This window comes from Mus musculus, chromosome 10 (genome assembly GCF_000001635.26).
Source record: "Mus musculus strain C57BL/6J chromosome 10, GRCm38.p6 C57BL/6J".
Lineage (NCBI taxonomy): Eukaryota > Metazoa > Chordata > Mammalia > Rodentia > Muridae > Mus > Mus musculus.
This window is the reverse complement of record NC_000076.6, coordinates 26307264-26326681: the sequence shown is the minus strand read 5'-3', so window position 1 is coordinate 26326681 and position 19418 is coordinate 26307264. Positions and strand designations below refer to the sequence as shown.

The following is a 19418-nucleotide window of genomic DNA, read 5'->3' as shown; positions in this document are numbered from 1 at the left end:
TATTGCCCTAACTTTCCTGAAACTTGAGGTGCAGAACAGGGCTGGCCTTGAACTCACAGAGATCAACCTGCCTCTGTTGTCCAGGACATCACAGTGTTTTAAAGCCATAATTACTTCTTCAGTATGACATTGACTCTGCACATGGATTTCTGGAAGAAAGTAATGACCATGGGAAGCTTTTCACAAGTGCCCTGGTGAATAAACAGATAGAACCCTGCTTCCTTCTGATAAATGCAAAGGGAAATCTGCTCTCTTATAACTCATTCTGCATATTTAAAAGCATACACTAATGCCTTTATCTTCAGACTGGGATGTCTTTGAGGGCTACTTATGTTTCTATTGACATGAAATGATATTTTGTTAATTGTCAGCAAAAGAAAGTGTGTTCCCTTCCTTAGTGTGCAACTAAGGCACATTTAAAATTGCTTAATGCTGGACTGTCTCTATTTCTCTAGTCTTTTGAATTTGGGATTTTTTTCTTCCTGTATAAATTACTTTGGTGTGTAATTGAGGTTACATATTTCCTTTCCTTTTTTAGTTTAAAGTAGTTTTGAAATGAGAGCTCCCAGCCCCGTAGTATAGAGATGCTGTATTCCACTTTATACAGAAGAAATGAAAAGCATGTGTCTGTCTACATCAAGATAGTGTGTGTTTAGTTGTAATGAAGAATTTCTGCCTTCTAAAAAGGAACATGAGGAAATTGTGTGCAGGACTGAGGAAAGGAAAAGAGTGTATGCTAAAAATAAAATATACCTCTGGGTTTCCTGATAGTTGTTCGCCTCAAGGTCAGTCTTAATATTCACAGAATATTCAAACTAGACATTACTTTAAAGATGCAGGAAGGAAGCCGGGCAGTGGTGGCACATGCCTTTAATCCCAGCACTTGGGAGGCAGAGGCAGGCGGATTTCTGAGTTCAAGGCCAGCCTGGTCTACAGAGTGAGTTCTAGGACAACCAGGGCTATACAGAGAAACCCTGTCTAAAAAAACCAAAAAATAAAAAATAAAGATGCAGGAAGGAAAGTGAGGATTGTTACTAGGATCCTACCAGAGATGAGTCAACAAATTGAAAGTCTTCACTCCAGTAGCCTTGGACTGCACTCAGGTATTCAAGACCCAAAGATAGCACCAAGTATTTCGGGTAGGGGTTTTTAAAAGGTAGAAACCACATCCTGTATGTCTTGCTCTGCAGCTGCAGGGAGAGGTTTTGCGCAAGAAAATCTTTTAACAGATGCTAAGATAAGCAGTTAGATGGAGGAGGGGTTTTGTACAAACAGTCAGTTTAGCAGAAGCTAAGGTAAGGTAGCTGGAGTGTTGTGACCTTGGGCTCCTAGAATAGGGTTTGCTTGTTGTCTATGGGATTCTCTATCAAAGGGATCAAATTCTAGTTTAAACTTGAAATGGCCACAACAAGAGTACAAGATAGAGGAACCTCTGCATTGTCTTGCTCTGTTATAAGCACCTTAGGAATACTGTACCCTACCCCCTATTGCATACGCAGCCTCTTTCCCTCTTCCCTCCCTCTTGCCTGATATTGGGCTCCAGAGACAGAACATATGATGAGAATTGTCTCCTCTTCTTCCCCCCAGGCACTGGGAAATATTTTTCCTTGGAAAGAAATGCTATTTTAGTGTGATCGTGTCTTTGGGGATCCAGCTCCAGGACAGCATGACCATGGGACTTAATATGTTTAGCACAAAGTCCTGAGTGCGTGGATCTGCAGCCTCAGCCCCTTGGGTTTCAGTTTGTTGTGATGGATCTCTTGGTGAGTTAGGGCAAAAGTCAGCAAAGAGTAGATCTGTCGAAAGGGAAGCATCAAATTGGTGACGTGGAAGAAACCACCTTTCCCCAGCTGTTTCTGAGTAACTACAAACTGTGCCTCAAGGTCCAGCTCTTTAATATTTACAAGTTTACAATAATAATAACTTTAGTTTTCTCATAATATAATATTAACTGATTTGTAACATGGGTCTTAGAGTGCCATGAACTTTTATTACTAAGTTTAGTTGGAAGTACACTGAGTGGTGTTTTTGCAGAAGGGCATGCAGTGAATGGAACTTAAGTCTTGAACTTTGGCACTGGGGACCTGTGTTCTCAGGTAGGAGAGAAACGTGCCCTCAGTCATTGGTGCTTAGGGTTTAATTGTGTACCCACCTCCAACCCCACCCCACCCCACCCCCACCCCGTACCATCTGTTGCTGTCTTGTGTGGCATGTGGAATGAAGGATTGATTCAACCTCACTGGAGGGTTCATGAAGAAAGGCAGAAGACATGGGATTAGAGTTACACCTGAGGGGATGTTGAGTCACTGTCAGGCATGCTCTGTGGAAACTGGCACCTTGTAGCTTACTTAACTCTTGCGGCCTAGTTGCCCCTTCTGTAGGGGTCAGATAATACCTGCTTCATCGCATGCCACAGGATTCAAATAAAAGTTTCAGGGGGCAGAAATCAGTTCGCAAGTACTTGAAGCATGGAAGGGGCAAGTGCGGACATCATCTTCTAAGGTTGTATTCCTGCACTTAGAGTATGTTGAGTGTGGTTTCTGGGCTAGAAGAAGGTCTCAAAGCACTGTGAAGGAAGGGAGTGTAGCTATCTGACACGAGATGACTGGTCACATTAATCACGTCTTCTCTCTCAGCACAGAGAAAAAGAAGAAATATCCTTGCTTGGCTCTCATGCATACACATGGAAGTTGATGTAGTTTTTGGGAAAAGGAGGCTGGAGGATCAAAAAAGTGAAAGTCACTCTCTACACAGCAAATTCAAGGCTAGTCTGAGCTAAACAAATACCCACCTCCAACAAAGCACATCTCCCTTTTAACCCTAGGGGCTGGGGTACTCACTTAGCCTGTTGGAATTTGTATAACATGATCTTGCTCACTTTATAGTTAAATCATAAATATTGAGGGGTTTTTGTGTTTGTGAATTTGTTTTCTGAGCTTTTCAGAACCACCCACGATTGATCCACAGGGATCATAGCAGTCTGCTATTAGTAGTTCACCCGTGATTTGCATAAAGTCCTAAATGATGGAGATAGGGAGAAGAAGTGAAAAGTGATTGGTGCCGGTCACTTGTCACATGTCTGCCTTCGAACACTGGATGGGACTATGATGACTTGTTCGGTGGCAAAGGAAATGAGTTTGGAGCCTTCCAACTTTTGAGTGGGGCGCTGTGTGCTACTGACAGAGTATAAGGAAAATGGGTCAGAGTGGGCTATGCTTATTTTCTTCATTGAGATGGTGGCTTTAGCTTCAATGGTGACTTAATAAATACTTATGATGGACTTCATGTAACATTTAGGCAATAAGCAGTATGGTGTAGATTTCCTTAGTTGTAATTTATAGATAAATCAAAAAAATCTAAAGTTAGTAACATTTATTTTTGCTTTGAAATAATCAGCATGACTTTGGCAGGTACTTTACCGTTACATTTGATTGACAAGAGAAAGAATTGAACCACTGTATATGTATTATTTTTTATGAAGCTATTTATAAGTACTACTTCCTTTTGTTCCCCCTACAGAGTACTTTTATTGGAAAGAGAAAAAGTAAATGACTAAAACATTATAGTCATCTAAGAGTATAGAATGACACAAATATTTTAGAAAGAATAATTATTTCATATATTGAAATATTATGTACCACTGCATAAAATTATACTATTTTACTTTGTATGTTAGTTATATAATTTTGCTTCGTACATTAGTTATAAGGCTTACTATAATTTAAAAGGAAGTTGTTTCAGTTTCATTTTAATATCAGATTGGTTTAGAGAGGAGAAGTGTTGAGTCAGAGCAGATGCAAGTTCCAGTTGTGTGGTGTGTTGTCTCTAGGCTTCTCTCTTAGGTGATTCTCTGAGGAGAATCAACTTTTTTCATCCGATGCAACAACACATGATTTGCAAGAGCCATGCTTCTGAGGTTTCTAAAACGTGGAGTTCAGAGGAGGGGATGTAGCATCGTCATAACTAAGGAGAAGAACAAAGTTCTCTTGTCTCTCAAGGGAAGCAGAGTAGTCCATACAGGCTGCAGAAATAGGAGTGTTTCATGAGGACAGATAAACTTGATATTAGCCTAGCTTTTTATGCGATGTCTGTGTACCATGTGCATGCAAGGCTTGCTGATGCCAGAAGGGGGCGTCAGATCTCACTGGAACTGGAGTTCTAGGTGGTTGTGAGCTCCCTTGTGGGTTCCTAGGAGATGAACCCAGGTCCTTCCTCTCCAGCCTGAAGCTAAAGTGTTTTCTTTTGAAGTAAACTCTGCGGAAAACCAGCTTGAAGTAGTGCTCTCTGTCTCAGTGTGTGCTATTGCTGACAGTGTGCACTTGAGAAGCTATGCTAACCTCACTCACTTAGAACATTTCTTAGAAAGCTCTTTGGGTTTGACTACTTAATCAGCATTTCTTCCTGATTGGTAATGCCAATTTTTGTTACTCCCTGGCTATGAACTTCTAGTTTTCTGTCTCTCTCCCCTTTCTCTTTCTCTCTCTGTGTCTCTCTGTTTCTCTGTCTCTCTGTCTGTCTGTCTCTCTCTCCATTTATTATCTTTGTGAGCACAGGATCCATGCTGTGGTATGCCTATAGGCCTCTTGTCATTCTGTGATATTTACTGGAACTCTTCCCTGGCAAATGTGGTCTCTATTTATCTATTGTATGTTTACCTGACTCCATGCCAGTCTGGGTTGAATCCACTTCTGCCTACTGTATCTGTGCCTGACCAATGACTATAGCTAGAAATGGGTATCACATGCTGATTGCTATGACTTTGCATTTGTGGCTATTAATGTGAAGGTCAGCTGGACCCTTAGTCCTTGCCTCTCTTTGACTGCTCTTCCAGGCTACTACATTTCCTTCTCTTCTTTTTCCTTCCTCCTCCTCCTCCTCTCTCCTCCTCCTCCTCCTCCTCCTCCTCCTCCTCTTCTTCTTCTTCTTCTTCTTCTTCTTCTTCGAATAAACAAGGAGAAATATATGTCTCCCACTTGGCTTACCTTCTGGCTTTCCACCTGGGTGACTAGCCCAGGCCATCCCTGAGAGCCCTACCCTGACTCTAATTTTTGTTCTGCCCTCTGTACCTGCACATCATGGTCTCTGATGAATTGTTTTTTTACCAGTGCACACATGAGGGAAGAGAGATTTGATTTAAAACCTGATGTATCCCTAGCAGAAAGGAAGTATCCTTAATATATAGGCTATATCCTTAGCATACAGGATGCCCCCATCACAAGATTTGCTCAGCAACTCCTTCTTTTCTGGCTATTGTGTACTTGTTCAAAAAAAAATTGTTTTCAAGTAATTTTAAACTTAAAGTAGCTTAGAAAATAGAAAATTCCTATATACTCAACTTCACATCTTTCAATTTTTTAATAATCAATAAAGCAAAACTTCAGGTTTTTTCTTTTTCTTCTCTCTTTTGCCTCATTTTGCTGCCTCCATTTATACCTGAACTTTTTTTTTCCTTTGGTTTTTTGAGACAGGGTTTCTCTGTGTAGCCCTGGCTGTCCTGGAACTCACTTTGTAGACCAGGCTGGCCTTGAACTCAGAAATCCACCTGCCTCTGCCTCCCAAGTGCTGAGATTAAAGGTGTGCGCCACCACTGCCCAGCTTACCTGAACTTCTTAAGTCAATATGCTTTCTCTGACACCATCTTCGCCATTTTTAACTTCATTTTGTTCCAGCTGTTGTGTCCTGTTTGTCAGTGATAACTAGAGAAGTTTCTGTTGACAGGTCTCATGATTAGTCCTCACTTCTCTTTAGACCTGTAGCACCATTGATTCCAGTTGATTTCTTCTATTACGTCACTTACAAGTCACCTGACATGGACTTTGTCCCTTTCTTCAGGTGATTAAGTGTCAGCCCAAATGCTGATAACGGCAGAATGGATACTTTGAGCCCTGATCTTCTTTCTGTGTGATCTCTCTCCAGGCTTTTGTGTCCATGGTGTATTTGACAGTCTTTCTTGTTTGCTAAACATGCTCAGAGCAGGCGTTCTCACTTGTCACTGGAAATGTCCGAGGCACTGATAACAGTTTCTCCTAGCCCAGGAAATGGCAGTGCATTCCTGCTGCCTATACCCATAACCTTGTAGTGTCCTGACTTCCTCAGTTCACTCACATCCTATGCTAAATGTACCGACCAACACTCTCAGTCCTCTGTTTACAATGTTCACTCAAAACTGATTGCTCTCTGTTTTCACTGCCGCCACTGTGACCCGAGCCTCTGGGATCATTTGTGGTACTAGTACCATCTAACTGGCCTCCAGCATGGATTCCTGTTTGCATAATAGTTAAAATAATTAAAACATAAATTGGAGCTGAATGGTGGTGACACGTGCCTTTAATCCCAGCACTCAGGAGGCAGAGGCAGGTAGATCTCTTGAGTTTGAGGCCACGCTAGTCTACAGAGTGAATTCAAGGACAGCCAGGGCTACACAGAGAAACCTGGCTTAAAAAACCAAGACCAACCAAACAAACCAAAAGATATAAATCAGGCTAAGCTCCTTCTTTGTAGAACACCCTCTACGATGTTTTATTTACATTGCTCTTTACTAAAATCCTATACTTTGTTACGTCTTGTCCTTCTATCCCAACACCATTTTGTATTGTCTGCTTCCTCTAGTCCATCCTTTCCTATCCCTGACACAACACTACTAGGGTCTCCCTTCTGAACCCATGGGCAGAAGTTTCCTTTCTGTGTCTGAGTGGCTCACTTCCCTCTCATCACACGTAATGCCTTGTAAGAGGCAGCCTTGGCTAGGCTATAGAAAGGGACACCTTTCCAATCTCAACCCATTCTTTTACTTCATCTGCATTTCCTTCGTGCCAACCACAGCTCATAAATTTAATTAGGCTTGTGATGGCTGCATAAATACTAAACATGCACACGCTTAACAAAATTCATTGCCCTATAACAACTCCCTAAATATTTACATTGTACTAGCTAAGTAAGTACTCTAGGAGTGACTTAAGTACCCGGGAGAATGCAATACCACAGATGCAAATGCCACACCATTTATATAAGGTACTTAAGCATCTCTAGATTTGTTATCTTAAGGGTTCCTGGGCCCCAATCTTCTGCAGATACAGGAGACCGTTATCTTTTATTCCTACAGTTCCTACAGTTCCTTTCTGCAATGTCGTAAGGGCCATTAGAACCAAGAAACTTACACTTAACTTTACTGAGGCCATTTCAGGGTCTGTCCAGTGCCGCTGGCTGGACACATTACTTTTTAGCATATTATCTTCACTTGATCCATAAAAGAATGACGGCATAGATAAATGGGTGAAACGAGTTCCATGCTGAGATGAGGGATTCACAGAACAAATGTGCTTAGGTGCACGGAATCAAAAGCACCAGCTTTGTGTGCTGATTATAGTAAATCTGTGCTTAATTACAGTAAAGATGGTGGGCAGGGCAGAGCAACAGAGGAGGAAGTGGCTCGTTTGAGTCTCTGGTATCTGTAATTCTAAAGCGGAACAGAAATGGCATGCTGTTGCTATACATATTATCTATTTGCACTGGGCCTTTGCTAGTCTATAGGACTATAGTATCTAGAAGTATTGTCTCCTTGCTCCATTATAGGTTAAATCCACTTATACTCAGTGTGTGTGTGTGTGTGTGTGTGTGTGTGTGTGTGTTTATTCTACTGTTTTAAGGAAGTGCCAGAAGCAGTACGTTCCCACTTTATATCTTAAAGTTTCATGCTAGTTATGCCTCTTTGTTCCGTTCCTTCCCCCACCCTACAAACACACACAGTAATGAGCACTCTCCCTGAACATTCCCATCCCGTGACCCGCGCTAGTTCTCTGACTTCCATGCATACTCTAGCATGCTGAGTTTTGACAGTGGTCTTGCACGCGTGCCTTAGAGATGCTAAAGTAATTTTAGCTTTCCTTTCGTATGATTTTCTCCCGTGATTCTTGGAAATGATGCTCTCTTTGTACTTTTTCTGCCTTTGAAGTTTTGGGCTTTTAGCGACACACACACACACACACACACACACACGCACACACATATATATATATTGGTGTGTGTATGAAAATAAAACTAGTGTCAGAACCATGTAATATTTATCTAGCAAAAATAAGCTATAAACTTTTAGCATTTTTTTTTTCAAATTAGATAGATTGTAATAGAACTCTTAGATGTGTTTATAATCGCTAACTAGTTTTCCTCTCAAAAACTCCTGGCAGCATTTGCCTCTCTAACCCCAGATCTTTAATTTATATAACCTGCAGGTGTGAATCAAACAGTCCACACATTCATCCAGTCGGCTGGTGTAAAGAGCACAGAAGAACCCTGATTACTCCACCAGGTTTGGACATATAATTTCTCTATTATAATTTCTCTATTATAATTTCTCTAATGCTTTTCAGATACTTGATGAGCTGGCCATGGTTTGGTTTGGTTTTGTTTTGTTTTGTTTTGTTTTGTTTCTTTAAGAGAATAGATTACTTTAAATTTCGTGTGCCCTAGAGTCCCTGTCACAATTGCTCAGCTCCGTTGCAGTACAGAAGTGGCCGTAGGGAGAGAGTAAACACATAAATGTGATAGTTACAGTTACATCTTACAAAGCCCAGCAGTGACTGCAGGTGCTAACTCGCTGACCCTGATAGAGCTTCAACTGTAAGCAGTAATATGGGCATCATTTGTGTCACAACCGTAGATATCATGTTCTTTGACAAAGTGTGCAAAAAGAACTTGAAATTTATTTTTGGACTTAATTGTTTTAGCGCACAGTTGATAACTTGAGCAGGTAAGAAAAGTGAGTGTGGTGTTGAAGGTTGCATGGGCTGCCCGGCTGGGGTCAGCAGTGTGTATTGCTAATACATACAACTTTTTTTATTTTGGGTTTTTAAAGTTATAACTTTATGTATGTTTGATTTTAAGTTCAGAGTGAAATAGAGACAGCCACAGTTTTCAATCTTCGTAGTTTAAAAGTTTATGAGCTTTTCCTGTATCTAGTGTCTCTTTTTAGAATGTTCTGATAAGTTAAAATGTACAAGGTAGATTCATTAGATGTGCTTTAAAATGTGTGTGTGTGTGTGTGTGTGTGTGTGTGTCTGTGTATGTGTGTCTGTGTGAGTTCACATATTTTGTTTTTACTTACTTGGAAACAGCATCTGGTGTAGAGAAATTTTAAGAGTATTTACAAATTAATATATCTTTCAACTGGATCCAAAGATTCATGCTTGACAGCTGTCCCCGAGGTGTCTGTCATGCAAAAGAATCCTGCACAGTTACTCGGCTACAGATCCTCTGGTCCCCAGTGAGTCTCCTTGACAATCACAACCGTAGTATCTGTGAGACTTATAGACTAATTATTTTGTACAGAGTGATATTATTTGAGTGTGATTGTCATTTCCTAATGACTAGACCCAAATTATACATTTCCTTTTTTTTTTCCTTAGTTTTGTTTTTGAGACAGTCTTATCAGGTAGCCATGATAAGCCTGGAACTTGCTTTGTAGACCATGCTGGTCTCAAAGTCAGAGAGATCCACCTGCCTCTGGTTCTTGAGTTGTAAGACTAAATGAAATCAACCCCATGTCTGTCTCCAAGTTGAACCTTTTTTTCCTGAGGTCTGCCACAGTGTTTTTCTTGTAAATCTCGCAAGGGCATGACATTTCGGTTTGTCTTTTTGCCATCAGTTGGTCAAGGACATATTTGCCAGTCTTCTCTACCAATACTTATTTCTAGAAATATTTGAGATTTCATAATTACCTCCTGTTTCATCTGTCTTTCAGTTATACCATCTGCTAATATTTCTATTTGGAACTGATTACTATTCTAAGTTGACAAATGTTAATGGATAATGGTAATTTTTCTCATTCTATTTTTGTATGTTTAATTGATATTCTTTTGCAAAGATTAGCTTTTTCAATTCTCAGTTATTCATCTAGTTAATTTATTTATATCTTTGTAGAACTGTAGATTACTAACTTTATTATTATTATTATTTATTATTATTTTATGTACCTGAGTACACTGTCAGTGTCCTCAGACACACCAAGAGAAGGCACTAGATCCCATTACAGATGGTTGTGAGCCACCATGTGGTTGTTAGGAATTGAACTCATGACCTCTTGAAAAGCAGCCAGTGCTCTTAACCACTGAGCCCTCTCTCCAGCCTCTACTAATTTTGTCGGAGAGTTATTATTGACCTTTATTTGGTGTTTTAAAGGTGTACCAAGCAACAGCCCCCTTATGGTGGTTGTTCAACTTCCCTTTCCACGCTTGTCGCGGGATCTGCTCTATGGAGCAGCTACAAGTACTGAACATTCACTGGTCACCACACAGCCCTGTAGCCATTTTGTCAAGATTTTTTTTAAAGTGGTGAGCACTATCTAGTAATCAAGGTCTGGTTGCTATTTGCTTACTCCTAGCAGGATGTATCAGGCATCTCACTGGCTGAAGGGAATATGCATCTGTAAGCATATGCAGAACTTTTTATTCTTTTCTATTTCATTGCTAGTGTATGTTAAAATTAAAACAAAACAAAACAAAACAAACAAAACAAAAAACCTTCCATTGATATCACTGGCCCTGACTCAAATCTCAAACTATTGGCTTTGTTTTAGTTTTCTTCTGTCTGTGTCTATACATGTTTCTCAGGTGGGTAGAAAGCTGACTTCCATTACAGCTAATGGACTCACAGATTTTGTAAGTCTCTTTCATGTGGCAAGTTTTGCACCAAGTAGGCTACTATCATGGCTGCCTAAGGATTTGGGACTCTTGAGAGAACCAAGGCAGCAGGGTGGAGTCACAGGGGGTTACCTTTACACATTGTTTTCAAAATACTCTGTGACTTGAGCATGTATCTTTATTTGGCCTAACAAAAGAAGGAATTATCTGTAATATTTCATCAATAATGCTTGTAAATCCTACTTCTATAATCACATCTAAACAGTGATAGAGTCAGAATAACTGATCAGAAAGGAACTAACTAATCATTACAAGCAGTAGCGTTGGAGGAGCAAACAGCTTCGAGTTTCTCTGTGGAGCTGAGCGTCCTTTCCTGGGCTAGCCTGTTGCCGTGTCATGTTTTTTTGTAGGACTATTAATTAGTTCATTTTCATCACACTGTCATAGCATCCATGTTCTTTATTTCACAGGCTATTCTCATGTGAAACACTTTTCCTGGGATAAATATTTAGAAGAAACCAATTCTTTACCTGCTCCTGCAAGAGCTTTCAAAGTGGTGAGTGAATTTGCTGTGCACTGTTTGATAAACATGTACTCATGACGACACTGTTTATCTGTGGACGTCTAAGAAACTGATCAGCTGACTTAGCCATGAGGAGAAAGTGAAGAGCGAGGAAGATGCTTCCAAAGCCTTTTGATTCTGAGAATTAACATTGTTACTGTGTTTATGTATGTGGATACAAATGTGTCCTGTTGGGGAGGAGGCAGGCCTAGGAACAGGGCACAGGAGAACCTTGACTGCTTTTCCTCAGATGCTGTAACTTGCTGGTTAGGCTAGGGTGGCTGGTGTGAGCCACAGGGATCTGCTTGCCTCCACATCTCCAGCTGGGGTTACAAGGGTGCGCACCGTGTTTACTTTATAAATGTGGGTTCTAGGGAGTTAACCTGCAAGCTGAGCACTTTACCAGTGGATCTATCTCCCCAGCCCCTCAAATATATTGTTTTATACTTCATATTTTCTCATGAATTTAATGGGTAAAATAAATATACTAAATAACTTTGTAAGACTCAGGCATTAGATACATGTTTGTATTCCTCGTATTTGAGAGGTGATTGGGGAGCAGCACAATTCAAAGCCAGCTCAGGCTACGTACAGATATTCTGTTTCAAAAACAAAATAATATAGTCTTTTAAACATGGCTTTGTCTTCTGTAGACAGTTGTCTCCTTTAGATGATACTTTCATACAGAAATTATTAATTAATGATAGACTTAACCAGTAAGAACAGTTCACAATATAGATAGAAGGAATATCATGGATTTTTTTAAGAGGAAAAATCATAATAATGGAGAGAAAGCTTGAGCGAGAGTTTCTATGATACCACGTGACAGACAGATGGCGAAGCTTTAAGCAAGGTAGGGCTGGCGGGCTGCGGTCTTTGCTGCCTGCTCTCAACCCTTCCAGTGTTCGGGGTTTTAACCAGATACATGGGCAGCCCACAGCCTGCGTGTCTGCTGTTACGTGAGAGGGTGAGAGGTAGGACGTAGATTTTTTCCAGATGGTTGGCAAGAGTCGCGTAGCAGTGAGCGTTCTGCTCATCACGTTACTTTATATAACACACCAGTGCCTTGTGGAAAATTCGCCTTTTCTTCCTCGGCCTATGACTTTCTCAGAAACTTAGAGGTTTCCTCTGAGTGTTAAGCCCACCATGTTCAGATGGATTGCCAACTTGTTTTAAATTATCTTTTTCCCTTCCCCTATTACCACTTCTAGGTGCTTCGTAATCAGTCACTTTGTTTTTCCATCTTTTCTAAAAACAAATTTTACGCCTATTGCTTTTACCATGGCACCTTGGCCAGTAAGGAAAATGTCTGGTCTATTTTTGTGGTTGATCACATGGCTACAGTATCCCTGCCTCTCTCTTTCTGTCTGCTCTTCAGCTAGGCAGAAGGCTGTCCTTCTGTATGTGTGTTTTGACCGGAAAGTGTCACTCACTGCTAGGCTGAGAACGGGTAACCTAAACAGTTCAGCTGTTAACCTGTTGTTACCAGCCTGCCTCTCCTCACTGTAGCATCTTTCTTGTATGGCAGAAACCTCCACATGGATTCCAGAAGAAAATGAAGCTGGAAGCTGTGGACAAAAGAAACCCGCTGTTCATCAGAGTAGCAACTGTAGCCGACACGGATGACCACCGGATAAAGGTAGGCCTTGTTCTGCTCTGGATTGCTCGCCTTTGTTCATCTACACCTTAACTGGAAACTTTCCTAGACAGCGACCTTCATCACTACAATTAAATTAGTAAAATCAAAGGACTATGCAAAGTGGCTCTGCTTCTTTGTGGGTTTGCACCCATCCAACTTTTTCCTATAATTGCCCCCAAGATATTTTCTTTTTAACTATGAGGGTAGTTTAACATTTTAAATGTGTACCGGAGAAAGTAGACACAACATATTAGGGTAACATTCTCTTTAAGAAGGAAAAGAACCCAGGTGGTGATGATGGCACAGGCCTTTAATCCCAGCATTTAGAAGGCAGAGCCAGGTGGATCTTTGTGAGTTCTAGGGCATCCATGGCTACTGTAGAAAGGCCTGTCCTGAAAAACAAAACAACAAGAGAAGAAATGCATCATGTCCTAATAGTACAATTTTAAGAGACTAAGAATTTTTGTTGACTCAATTAGTCAGAGTTTATAAAGGATAAGTAAAGATAAATAGCTTTATAAGTAAAATCGGGTTTTTACTAGAATTGGATTAATTCAATTACTTCTCCTAAGTTAAGTCAGTGTCTAAAAGATTTGGCTGCCCCACCACCACCACCACCACCACACACACACACACACACACACACACACACACACACACGTAGTATATTGATGTGTTATTCAGAAGCAACTCCCAAAGGCCTCATAGGTTTCTTGCTTTGTCAATCATTTCTCTCCCTAGCCATAACAGTGCCCATCCTACGTTCTTGCTAGGATCAGTTGACTTCTCTGTTAGGAATAATGATATCTCATTAAGTGACCAGTCATTATCAGCACATGACATTTTTTTGAGGTTCTTGTTCATGTTGCTGGACCTTGGCAGTCGCTGGAGTGGGCTAGGCCTGTCATCAGGTGATGGCATACTGATGAGACTGAGACTCAGGCAGATTCGATGAAGCACTTTAGTCATTACTAGCAAGGAAAGAACTCAGTGCCACGCTGCAGGAATCGTGACTGGGTGCTCATTTTTCAAAGCAGTAGTGAATCAAATCATTCACTATAACTTATCAAATATATAATTTATTTTTATATGCATTGGTGTCTTGCCTTCAAACGTCTGTGTGAGGGTCTCAGATTCTGGAAATGGAGTTACAGACAGTTGGGAGCCGCCATGTAGGTGCTGGGAATTGAACCCCAGGTCCCCTGGAAGAGCAGCCCGTGCTCTTAACCGCTGAGCCATCTCTCCAACCCTCATTATTTCTAATGATAATTTATAAGTTAATAAAACATAAAACACCCTGAAAAAATACATATAGTACAGTTTTATAAACTGTTATTGATATACAATAAACCTTTATGTTTACCTCAGTATGTTTAAGAACTAGCCAATCATAAATTTTTCAAACTCATATAAAAACTGTAAAGTGTGTGTTGTCCATTTTCTAGTACACTTTTTTGTTTTTGTTGGTTTTGGATTTTTTGAGTCAGGGTTTTTCTGTGTGGCCCCAGGTGTCCTGGACTAGGCTGGCCTTAAACTGTGATTCACCTGCCTCTCCCTCCCAAATGCTGGGACTAAAAGTGCGCACCCCCACTGCCCAACATTCTAGCACACCTTCTATTCATTATAGTTGGTTGTGATGTGGAAGTCATGGAAAAGTCAGAGCTTTAGAGCTAGAGTTTGAAGAAACATCTAATAGTGAACAAGCTTCCATAAATCTGCAGATGAATCTGTCAAGTATATGATTTTCACAGCAGCCTCTTCAGTGTGTGTGATGGCAGCATTTTAGTTTGAGAAATGAACTTAGCATCCTACAATGGTGGATAGGAAGATGAAGCACCAAGAGGTCACTTTGACATCAAAATGTTAGAATGTTGTGTGTCCTTCTGAGTGTTAGTCCTGGTAGCTTAGCGAAGCAACCAGAAGGAATGTGCAAAGAGAAAAGCTCAAGCAAAGGAAAGCCCAGATGTGCTGGCTCTGACATTAGAGAAAGAGCAACCTCGCTGGCCCACGGGAAAATTAATTACTGTGTCTCCATTACATTAACAGAGAATATTTCAATAGGGAACTTAGCATTGGGAAGCAAAATATTCAGGTTGAAATTAGTATGTAAAATATTTGTTTGTTTGTTTTTTCCAAAAGTACAAATCCATGATGGATTCTGTAAAGAGATATACTAAAAATAATGACAGTCCTGAGACTATAGAGTGTTGGGCTTTATATTAATTCGAAATAATATCTTTGTGTGTGTGTGAGAGAGAACTTAGATCCAGAGGAATGAAATACTGTGAGACGCAGATTCACTAATTAGTGGGGAAGCCTCAGACTGTCCCCCATCCCTTAACTAGTTACTGAGCCCCAGTCTTAGGAAACACCTTGCTTACTCCTTCGTCTCCAAAGAGGAGCTGGCTGTGGCCATGTGGAAGGTGATCATCTTTGCCTAGTTTTTAGAATGAAAGTCACAAGCTGAACTTGAACCACTGTGCAGGCGCCCTGTTTCTAAACCCCTTAAAGGGCCAGCTGACGGACAGGGACTCAGTTCCAGATTCAGCAGAGGCGTTGGGGGGAAAAGGGATCCAGCAGCAGGAGTTTCTCTTCTGCCTGGTGAGATGATATAGCAAATTGGATTGTTTCTCTTCTGCAGAAAAGGAAGAGGAGCGCACACTTACCTGTGTAGTTTTCTTTATTGTTGCTGGTTTGTTTGTTTGTTTGTTTATTTGTTTGTTTTCGAGACAGAGTTTCTCTGTGTAGCCCTGGCTGACCTGGAACTCACTCTGTGGACCAGGCTGACCTCGAACTCAGAAATCCACCTGCCTCTGCCTCCCGAGTGCTGGGATTAAAGGTGTGAGCCACCACTGCCCGGCGTAGTTTTCTATTTTAAATCAACTCTGTTAAATGAGATCAGCTCTTCAAGTTTTACGATATGAACCATTTCCACCTTGAGGCTCTCTGGTCACGGTAAGATAGCCATTCTTGCTGGGCGCTGTTGAAGGCAAGGAGCAGAACGCGGACCTGCTCTAACCTGCTTTGGGCAGAGGACATGAAGTATTTAGTGCCACATCCCTCCAGTCACACCTGTTGGCTTCAGCTGTGCATGATAGTTTGTCTCCAGTTTTTAAAATCATTTCTATGCACTGGTATTTCTCAGTTCAATTTTCATCCCTCTTGAGGCAGTGTCTTACTATGTAGCATTCCCTGGCTGTCCTGGACTTCACTATATAGACCAAGCCAGCCTCAAACTTACAGATTCTCTTCTTGTCTCTGCCTCCCTAGTGCTGGGACTGAAGACGTGTGCTACCACCACGTGACTTGTCCGCTCCATTTTAAGTCTGCTTTAACTTCTCTGTGTTACGGAACTGGGGATCTACATGCCATGTTTTGTTTTGGTTTTTGTTTCACCGGTCCCTGTTATTAGTATGAATTCTCTTGTTCATTTCTAAAGTCAGCTCTTCTGAAACTATCTTTTGGTTTTCCAGTTGTAAATGATCTGTTTTTGTTGTTGTTGTTGCTGGGGTTTTTTTTGTTTTTTGTTTTTTGTTTTTTTTATTTCTATATTATTTGATTTTTGGAAGTGCTACAGTAGTTTTGATGTTTTCAGAGTCAAAAGTGCTAGAATGTTTTTCAGCAAAGGATCTCTTTCTCTTTAACCGTTTTCCCCACAACTCTCCAGTCACCTGCTGCAGCTGCGTGAGTTCACACTCTCAGCCTGCCTGGTCCACAGTCTGCATCCCGAGGTCCTTGTTTTCTGAAACACTAGATTGCATTTCATTTCCCTGAAAATTGCAAAGTATGACAACATGCCTTGTTTTGCTTGGTATACTTTTGTCCCTCTGAAACATGTCCCTCTGAGACCTGTGTCTCCCTAAGAAAGGGCATTTTTAGGACCGTAAGGGAAAATGTCCATCTGCTGGATTTGTCTTTGATGGTTAGTGTGACTGGGTGAGCTGTGTTAAGGAGGGAACATTTGTCTGTAGTGTACTGTGTTGCTCTGCAGCCTCTCCTGAAGCTTTTGCACATCAAAGGACTCTGATTGCATCTCTTTGGGCAGTGGGCATGTTTCTGGAGCACTTGAGGGATGTCTGTCTCTGTGGACTCATGCTTTGTGATGCTGTCTTTGTTTGTCAGAGTGGGTCCTCATGCTTTCCCACGATGGCACTTTGTGTCTTGCCGTCTCGGACATATTCCACTTCTGCTTCCTTAGCTCTGTTCTCTCTTTGCCAGTCACTGCTCTGATACTGACTGGCAGGTTGACACTTTTGTTTTAAAATTCTCTTTGCTTAGAAATACCTTCCATCTATTTTTCAAACGTTCTGTTGCATTTTTAATTGCATCTGTGATTTTTTTTTCAAGAAATTAAAAAAAAAACCAACCCAACAACATTATTTAGTCCCTGCTTCTTTTAAAAAGCATCTACAAGCTGGGCAGAGGTGGTGCACACCTTTATCGATAGCACCTGCTCTACACAGTGAGTTTAAGGACAGCCAGTTTCAGATAAACCTCATCCAGGAAAAAAAAAAAGAAAGAAAACAAAAACAACAACAAAGTGATTGGATGGATCGATAGATACATACATACATACATACATACATACATACTACTGATAGTTTTCCTCATTTTCTTTGATTATTTTCTCAAATTCTTTTTATAACATTACTTGGTTTTGTTTGCTTATGTACTTACTTACTGTGTATGTCTGAGTATATTTGTGTGCATGTGTCTTTGGAGGCCAGAGAGGCCATTTGGCCCACGGAGCTAGAGCTGGTGGGTGACTGGGAGCCAACTGATGTGGAAACTAGGAAGGACCCAAACTGAGGTCCTCTGCAAGAGCAGCAGATACTCTTAGTGCTTTGAGCCATTGCTCCAGCCCCCAAATGTCTCTTAGTTAGCCTGGCCTGTTTTTATACTGGTTCTTGCTTGTCAGGTGATCTTCGATGCCTGTTCACATTAAGAAAAAGGTACCATATACGGGATGTTTTTGTGAAAGGGCTTATAGTCATATTCTCTTGTCTATTAGGGATATCTTCCAAGATCCCTAGAGGATGCCTGCAACCACACATAAAGTCCCATATACACTGTGTATACATATATACATACTGTAATAAAGTATAATATATGTACTAGATATAGAGAATAACAACAATTGCTATTATACAACTATAGCAATATACAATAAAATGGTGTATGAAACTGGTCTCTTTACCACAATATGGAATTTTCTATTAACATTTTTATACCATAATTGACCTCAGGCAACTGACAAGTATAGAACAGTGTTTCTCAACCTGTGGGTTACATATCAGATATCCTGCATATTAGATATTTACATTACCATTCACAACAACACTAACATTACAGTTGTGAAGTAGCAATGAAATAATTTTATGGTTGGAGGTCACCACAACATGAGAAACTGTATTAAAGGGTCTCAGCATGAGGAAGGATGAGAACCACTGCTCTAGAGGGTGAAATCTTGAGGAAGGAGAGGATACTGCTACTGGTAGGTCTTACCGTAGCATTCGAAATCAAGATATCAGCTGTCTTAGTTTAGGTTTCATTGCTGTGAACAGACACCATGACCATGGCAACTCTGATAAAGGAAAACATTTCATTGGTGCTGGCTTACAGTTTCAAAGGTTTGGTCCATTGTCATCCTGGTGGGAAGTATGGTGGCTCGAAAGAGCTGAGTTCTGCATTCAGATCATCAAGCAGCAGGAAGATCAAATGGCACTGGGCCTGCCGTGAGCTTCTGAAACTCAAAGCTGCCCCTACAGAGACATATTTCCTCCATCAAGGCCACACCTCCTAACAGTGCCACTCCCTATGGCCAAGCATCCAACCATATGGATCAATGGGGGCCATTTCTCTTCAAACCACACCAGCCTTCCCAGTACGGGAAACCTTCTTTGTCAGCATCATCAAAACAGAACCTAGGATGTCATACCTAGAGTTCAGAAGGTTTCTCTGTTTTCTGGAAAGTAGAATTCGCCTCTGAAGGAACTGAAAAGGGCCTCGCCCTGGTATGTTTGTGGAAGGGTCAGGCCTCCTTGCATCCTGACTTCCGTGGGGAAGAAGGGAACCTTCTCAACTCCTTAAGCTTCCAGGCTGCATCCACCTTCTGGTCCTGACTCGTCTTTTAGGATGTATGTTTCAACCACTCACTCACTTCTTCACCTGTTTCTGTCCTCCAAGTACAGGACTCATCTCCTTTGCAATATGACTTTAGGATCAGAAGATATATAATGTATATTTTTCTGAGTTGCTTTTCAGATTCACAAAAAAGTCCACCCAAATCTTCTCTTTCCAAGAAATAATACCTTTCATAAAAGTATTAACTGTTTTTAAATCTTAAAATTATCAGTAAAATATGGAGTCGTTTTTATAAAGACTTCAGATCATGCTTTTTGGTGAAAGGTGTGGATCCATTTCCCTTAACTGCAGTTTTAAGTAGGAAGAGTGTTCTGTAGTAGTAGTAGTAGTAGTGCCTATTTTCTTAGAAATTTATTTAAAAAAAAAAAAAACAAACACAAACAGCATTATTACTGACTTGTTCTTAATGTAGTGCCTTAATCATTTTCCGATTGCTGTG

At 40.8% G+C, this 19418-nt stretch overlaps 1 protein-coding gene across 11 annotated transcripts in view; it reads left to right on the top strand.

Moving 5' to 3' along the window:
• L3mbtl3 (L3MBTL3 histone methyl-lysine binding protein) overlaps positions 1-19418 on the top strand; it is a 101576-nt gene that overhangs the window by 49355 nt on the left and 32803 nt on the right. For all 11 annotated transcript variants that reach the window (XM_030245082.1, XM_006512735.4, XM_006512732.4 and 8 more), the window contains 3 exons: positions 8229-8305; positions 11105-11190; positions 12725-12835. In XM_030245082.1, the coding sequence (XP_030100942.1) occupies positions 8229-8305; positions 11105-11190; positions 12725-12835 (274 nt within the window). The remainder of the gene's footprint in view (positions 1-8228; positions 8306-11104; positions 11191-12724; positions 12836-19418) is intronic.